This window comes from Gekko japonicus, unplaced genomic scaffold (genome assembly GCF_001447785.1).
Source record: "Gekko japonicus isolate JY-2015 unplaced genomic scaffold, Gekko_japonicus_V1.1 scaffold4479, whole genome shotgun sequence".
In the NCBI taxonomy this organism is placed as follows: domain Eukaryota; kingdom Metazoa; phylum Chordata; class Lepidosauria; order Squamata; family Gekkonidae; genus Gekko; species Gekko japonicus.
This window is the reverse complement of record NW_015173274.1, coordinates 42,525-49,248: the sequence shown is the minus strand read 5'-3', so window position 1 is coordinate 49,248 and position 6,724 is coordinate 42,525. Positions and strand designations below refer to the sequence as shown.

At 46.5% G+C, this 6,724-nt stretch overlaps 1 protein-coding gene across 1 annotated transcript in view; it reads left to right on the top strand.

The window, feature by feature from the left end:
- RAD21L1 (RAD21 cohesin complex component like 1) overlaps positions 1–6,724 on the top strand; it is a 45,400-nt gene that overhangs the window by 23,976 nt on the left and 14,700 nt on the right. Inside the window, exons 7-8 of the mRNA XM_015422833.1 lie at positions 738–842; positions 3,414–3,637. Of these exons, the coding sequence (XP_015278319.1) occupies positions 738–842; positions 3,414–3,637 (329 nt within the window). The remainder of the gene's footprint in view (positions 1–737; positions 843–3,413; positions 3,638–6,724) is intronic.

The window sequence follows — 6,724 nt, the reverse complement described above, 5'->3', positions numbered from 1 at the left end:
CCCCCCCCAATAGCTAGCCATCCAAAACAGTCCAGTGGAGCCTGAGCGGTGGGTGTCGCCTTCTGACACACTTCCGGTGATGCCAGGGGGTGTGGCACATGCAAATGAGTTATGCTAATGAACTATGCCAATGAGCCCCTGCACCTCTTTTTCTACGAAATGACCCCTGGTTATGACTGCAGTGCTGTGGCAAGGCTTGGTCATTTTTCTTACTTCAACTCGAATATACTTGGATTATATTACATTTTAATGTACTCAAAAAAGGGGATTACAATGGGCCTTAACTGTAATGCAAGTGATACATTTTTTTTAAAGATGATGTTCTGGGAACCGAGAAGGATATCTTCATTATAGACACAGAGGAAGACGTTCTTTTACCCCAACAGCTTCCTGCTGCAGATCTCGCAGGTGAGTTTGTTTTGAATTCTTTTTAGCAAGCGCCTTACACTAGAATGGCTGGCCACACACAAATGAGACTGCATTGGATCCTCTCGTGCACCATTTGTGTCACTTGTCGAGGAAAAACAAACTGAATGTACATTCTAGCCAGGTTTTTTTCATTTGTTTGTGGGGAGGGGAAGGGAAAGGAGTTTGTAAGCTGCTCTGAGACACCTTTGGGTAGTGAAAGGCGGGGTATAAATCCAATCTCTTCTCTTCTTCTTGATCTATCAACACAGATATTATGTGTAGTATATTGCAGCATACGTTCTGACTGGTTATGAATGGGTATTTTACAGACTACCACAGGTCTAATTGGGAAGCAAAAAGCTGCCAAATTAACGAAACCATATTATTGTCCAGTGACGAACAAGGATTTGTACTTGAACCAATTGATAACACAGGTGAGATTTGTCCAATTTCTCTTTTGTAATAAAATACATGTCTAATGGCAAAGAAAAGCATTTTATTTTATGGTGAAGTGTTGGAACAAATTGTTGAGTCCATTTGGAATTAAGTTATTACCCTGAGTGAAACCATATGGAAACCTGAGCACCTCTTTGACTGAACACAGAGCAATAAAACTTTTTACTGTCAGGTCTGATAAATCAGACTCCCTCTGAGAGGTAGCTGATTCTGACAGCACAGTGTAATTTATTGGCGCTCTGAAGCTCAGCTCTCACCAGGCCAAGGAGAAATGTTTTAACTTCAATTGCTTTATTGAACTAAATTTTAACTCTTTTATTTATGCAAGAAAGTACTGATAGAAGAAAAAACATACAGGACCAGTAAATAGAAAGTTTATAAGAAACAAATCAGTTATCACATTGGATCACTGTCTGCCTCCAAAACAAGTGAAAAGTCCCACTGAATTCGCACAGGTGACAGCTACGATCCTGTGTTTAATGCAGCCCAATGCATGAGAGATGCTTATCGAAATTTAAAGTATTTGGATTCCATCCACAAACTTCAGTCATTTCCCCAAAGAATAAAATACTTCTAGAAGTTTATAACAAAGGACTATCAAAAATTTGCAGGTGCATATGAATACCTTTCTTGCTTTGGCATCTTTTATCTTTGAAGTAAAATAATCGGAACTGTAGCTAATGATCCAAGACATGTATTGTATGAAGCCTAGCAATTAAAATTGACTCAAACTCTGACAATGGAAATTTAGGGGCATTCCAAGATAAGAAATAACTAGATGAGGGGTGTCAACCATGCAGCCCAGGGGCCAGATCAGGCTCCCGGAGGGCTTCCATCAGGCCCGCAGCACACTCAAGATTGCAACAGCACAGACATTCTGATGCAATCATTCAGAGCGAGAGGGGTCAGTGATCAGACACTGTTAAATAAAGAAAATATTGCAAGAGTGCTAATGTTTTAAGCATGTTTTTATTTTAAGTAAAAAAAACCCTTTTTGTTTGTGTCCTTTATAAAGTTTATATCTCCGCTACCTGTCATTACATTTTATGACACACATGGCCTGGCCCAACAAGGTCTCATTTATGTCAGATCCGGCCCTCATAACAAATGAGTTTGACACCCCTGAACTAGACTATAAAAATGTTTATGTACCTCTCCCTTCACCCAAGCAGTCCAAGTCTCCACATAGAGAGTTTCACCTGATTTATTGTACTAGCCCTCTCTCAGCCCTCTCTCCCCCTCCTTTCCTGTAATTTTCTGTAAAAAATTAGGAAGATATTTTCTTTCTTCCCATTGTGTCTGAAGAAGTGAGCTCTGACTTACAAAAGCTGATACTGGAATAAAGTGTCACAATACTGTTACTTCCATCACAACTTACTTGGTCCTTTTGTCATAGCCCCGTCCCTGCATTCCCAAAAGAGGCGTTGTCTTTACATTTCTTGTAGGTTTATATTTACGTTCTTGCACACTAAAATAGCTTCACCCTATTATGTGCTTAGGTTCTGCGGTGGCTCAAGTGGTTAAGACGCTGAACTGCAGGTTGTGGAAGGTCGGTAGTTCAGCAGTTCGAGACCCGGGTGCCGAATGACGGAGTGAGCTCCCATCTCTAGTTCCAGCTCCTGCCAACCTAGCAGTTCGAAAGCAAGAAATTGCAAGTAGATAAATAGGTACCACTTCGGTGGGAAGGAAACAGCGTTCCGTGCGCCTTGGTGTTTAGTCATGCCGGCCACATGACCACGGAAACGTCTTCAGACAGCTCTGGCTCTTCGGCCTTGACACGGAGATGAGCACCGCAATCCTAGAGTCGGATTCGACTGGCTTTCGAGCAAGGGAAACCTTTACCTTTATTATGTGCTTGCAAACATGATGAAGAACTGAGCTGTGGCTTTTCTGCATTCTCATTTCCCTCAGTTGTGTGTTCCTGTTGCTACTGTTTCACCTGTGCTCAGGAGGAGCTATGGCTCAGTGGCAGAGCATCTGTTTGGCATGCAGAAGGTCCCAGGTTCAATCCCCGACAGCTCCAGTTAAAGGATCTGGCAGTAGGTGATGTGAAAGAACTTTCTGTGCCTGAGGGCCTGGAAGCTGAGCAGATAATACTGACTTTATAGACCAAGGGTCAGATTAAGTATAAGGCAGCTTCATGTATTCATGTGTGGTGTGAACGGCCTTTCTGGGCCTGAGGGCCTGGGAAACCGCTGCCAAGCTGAGCAGATAATACTGACTTTATAGACCAAGGGTCAGATTAAGTATAAGGCAGCTTCATGTGTTCATGTGTGGGTTCCCTCTAGTGGTCGGTTCAGTATTGCACCAGGTTATGTCCCGCATAAAAACATCCAGTTTAAATCTGCAGGGAGACATGCCCGACTTAAATTGATGTAATGTCAAATTGACCACTATAGGGAGCAAAACATGCACGAAACAGTAAAATATCCGAAGCTACAGGAACACACAAGCGAGGAAAACAATAGCATGGAAAAGCCCGTTGTGTGTGCTGAAGATTCCTCAGGCTGGCCGGTCATGTGTCCCTTTCAAATGTTTCCAATACGTAGTCCTCAAAAGGAAGCAAAGAGGTAAAAGGAAGTTACTTGTGGATCCCGTGAAGAAGCTGAGCAAATCGACTATACAGAAGCAGCTTGAGAGCTACCGGGACACTCTGACCACATTGGATATTGCGCCCCCCACAAGAAAGCTGATGATTTTGCAAGAGCAGGGGAGTGTGGATCAGCTGATGAGGAGAGCCACACAGCCTTTGATTCATGAGGATCTGCAAATGGTAACCGTTTGTGACTTTGTATGTTGATTGAATGTATGCTGTACCTAGGGGTTGCCAGCTCTGGAGATTTGTGGTGGAGCGGGGAAGGGCAGGATTCGGAGAGGAAAGTGACACCCCTGGGGTGTATCTACTGTGAAACTAATGAAGCTTAAGCTTCAGGGCCAGTGTGGTGTAGTGGTTGAATGCACGGACTCTAATCTGGGAGAACCGGGTTTGATTCCCCACTCCTCCACTTGTGCCTGCTGGATGACCTTGGGCAAGCCATAGTTCTGATAAGAGCTGTTCTTGAAAAAGAGCCATTTCTGCCAGAGCTCTCTCAGCCCCACCTGCCTCACAGGCTGTCTGTTGTGGGGAGGGGAAGGGAAAGGAGTTTGTCAGCCGCTCTGAGACTCCTTTGGGTAGTGAAGAGATGGGTAGAAATCCAATCTCTTCTTCTTTTCCTCCACTTGCACCTGCTGGATGACCCTGGGGCAAGCCATAGTTCTGTCACAGCTGTCCTTGAAAAAGAGCCGTTTCTGCCAGAGCTCTCTCAGCCCCACCTGCCTCACAGGCTGTCTGTTGTGGGGAGGGGAAGGGATAGGAGTTTGTAAGCCGCTCTGAGACTCCTTTGGGTAGTGAAGGGCGCGGTACAAATCCAATCTCTTCCTCTTCTTCTCTTCTAATCCTGGTGGGGTCCTGAAGCAAGCTTTTTTTTAATGAGTGAATTTTTCAACAACATTGATGGAGGGTTTTTTATTTAAGTGTTTATTATTTAAAAAAGGCTATTTTAGTGACAGAATCCTAAGCCAATGGGTCAAACTACCTAATACTGACCTTCGAATATGCTCTAATGCCCGTTTCATATGACCTCAAAATATCCCTGTAGTTGGTCAAATTTCAAAATTGTGTCAGGGGCTTGCGGCAGTGTTGCCCTATAGTTACTGGTTGAGAGGAGGCCCCCGTAACAGTTCATGCTTCAGGGTCCCAAAAATGTAGGTCTCCACTGGTGACCAGAAGAAGAAGAGAAGAGATTGGATTTACCCCCCACCCTTCATTACCCAAAGGAGTCTCAGAGCGGCTTACAATCTCCTTTCCCTTCCCCTCCCCACAACAGGCACCCTGTGAAGTAGGTGGGGCTCAGAGAGCTCTTTCGAGAACTGCCATTTCAAGGACAGGTCCTGTCAGAACCAGGGGTCATTTCCTGCAGGAGCGCACAGGAGCAGAGCTCCGGCAGTAAAGAGCCCAGGGGGCGGGCACATGCAACAAGCCCCACCCCCTGCTCCCAGCAGCCTTCAGTCAGAGCAAGAAGCAGCCAGGTAAGTTGCAGAGCCCACCCCCCCCGGCCCTCTTGTCCAAAACAGCCCAGTGGCACCTTTAAGACCAAGTTTTATTCAGGTACAAGCTCTCTCTCCTCTGCGAGGACAGATCTGCACGTTCCCCCCCACCCCCAATAGCTAGCAATCCAAAACTTTCCAGTGAAGTCTGAGCGGTGGGTGTTGCCTTCTGACACACTTCAGGTGATGTCAGGGGGTGTGGTATATGCAAATAATTTATGCTAATGAGTTATGCTAATTAGTTCCTGCACCTCTTTTTCTACGAAATGACCCCTGGTCAGAACTATGGCTTGCCCAAGGTCATCCAGCCAGGTGCAAGTGGAGGAGTAGGGAATCAAAACCGGTTCTCCCAGCGGTCCGCACACTCCCAGTGGTCCGCACACTTAACCTCGACACCAAACTATGGCAGAGTATAATGCCATAGAGTCCTCTGTCCAAAGCAGCCATTTTCTCTAGGGGAACGGAACTCTATAGCCTGGGGATCTGTTGTAATTCCGGGGGATCTCCCGGTCCTACCCGGAGGCTGGCAACCCTCTGTGCAGCCAAAAGAAGCCTCATGTGGTGTGCTCAGTACTTGGACACCCAATCTGTGTTCTTCCGTGACGCAGTCTGTTTGGGGCTTGTAGTCCAAGAACAAGGTGCTCAAAAGTCCAGGGCTCTTTTTGTAGAAAAAGCCCAGCAGGAACTCATTAGCATAATAGGCCACACCCTGACAGCTCCGCTCATTAGCACATTAGGCCACACCCCCATGTTACCAGAAGTGTGCTCATCCAGCCACACCCTCCTTTCCCTTCTTATTATGTTTACCTTGTTTGTTGTCAAAACCCAGGGCCTTTTTTTGTAGCAGGAACTCCTTTGCATGTTAGGCCACACACCCCTAACGTAGCCAGTCCTAATGAGTTCCTGCTATTGGGTGTGGCCTATGATGCTAATGAGCTCCTGCTGGGTGTGGCCAACTCAGGAGCCAGCCGGAACTCCGTTCCTGTGCGTTCCTACCCAAAAATAGCCCTGCTCAAACCCTCCTGTTTACATGGCCGTTCAAGGAACGGTCACAGCAGCATGATGAAAACGCCCTCGTGATCAGAGCCTGTGGCATGAGCCAGATTTGCTTCTGGCTTCACATTCTTAGTATGTGTTTTACATTTCAAAACATTAACGCACTCTTTCAGCTGTCTGTCACACCTGCTGTCATTCTCCGGACGTGCTGCCCGGTTGGTGAGGCCAGTCCCCATCCGACGTGTCTAACATCACTTAACGTTTGGGGATGTCTTAGACATTTAGGGTTGCCCACTCCGGGTTGGGAAATTCCTGGAGTGGAGCTGGGAGAGGTGTGGGGTTTGGGCAGGGGGAAGGCGCTCAGCAGGCATCTGGTTCCATAGACTCCACCCTTCGAAACTGCCCGTTTTTGCCAGGGGAACGAATCTCTGTAGTCTGGGGATCAGTTGTAATCCCAGGAGAGCTCTAGACTCCGCCTGGAGGCTGGCAACGCCAGACCATTGCCTGGAGGGGAGAAAAAAAGTCCTGTCCTTTTAATGGAGACTTAATGGGAAACCATTAACCAGGTGATAGAATCGAATCCAGTAGCACCTTAGAGGTAAACAAGATCTTCAGGGTATTAGCTTTAGAGAGCCAACGCTTTCTTCATCAGTAGAAAAGAGTCCAGTAGCGCCTTAAAGACTAACACAATTTGTGGCAGGGGATGAGCTTTCGTGAGTGGCCAGGGATCTTTCCTGCCTCCCTCTTCTCCCAGTAATACACTAGACTTTGTCTGGGA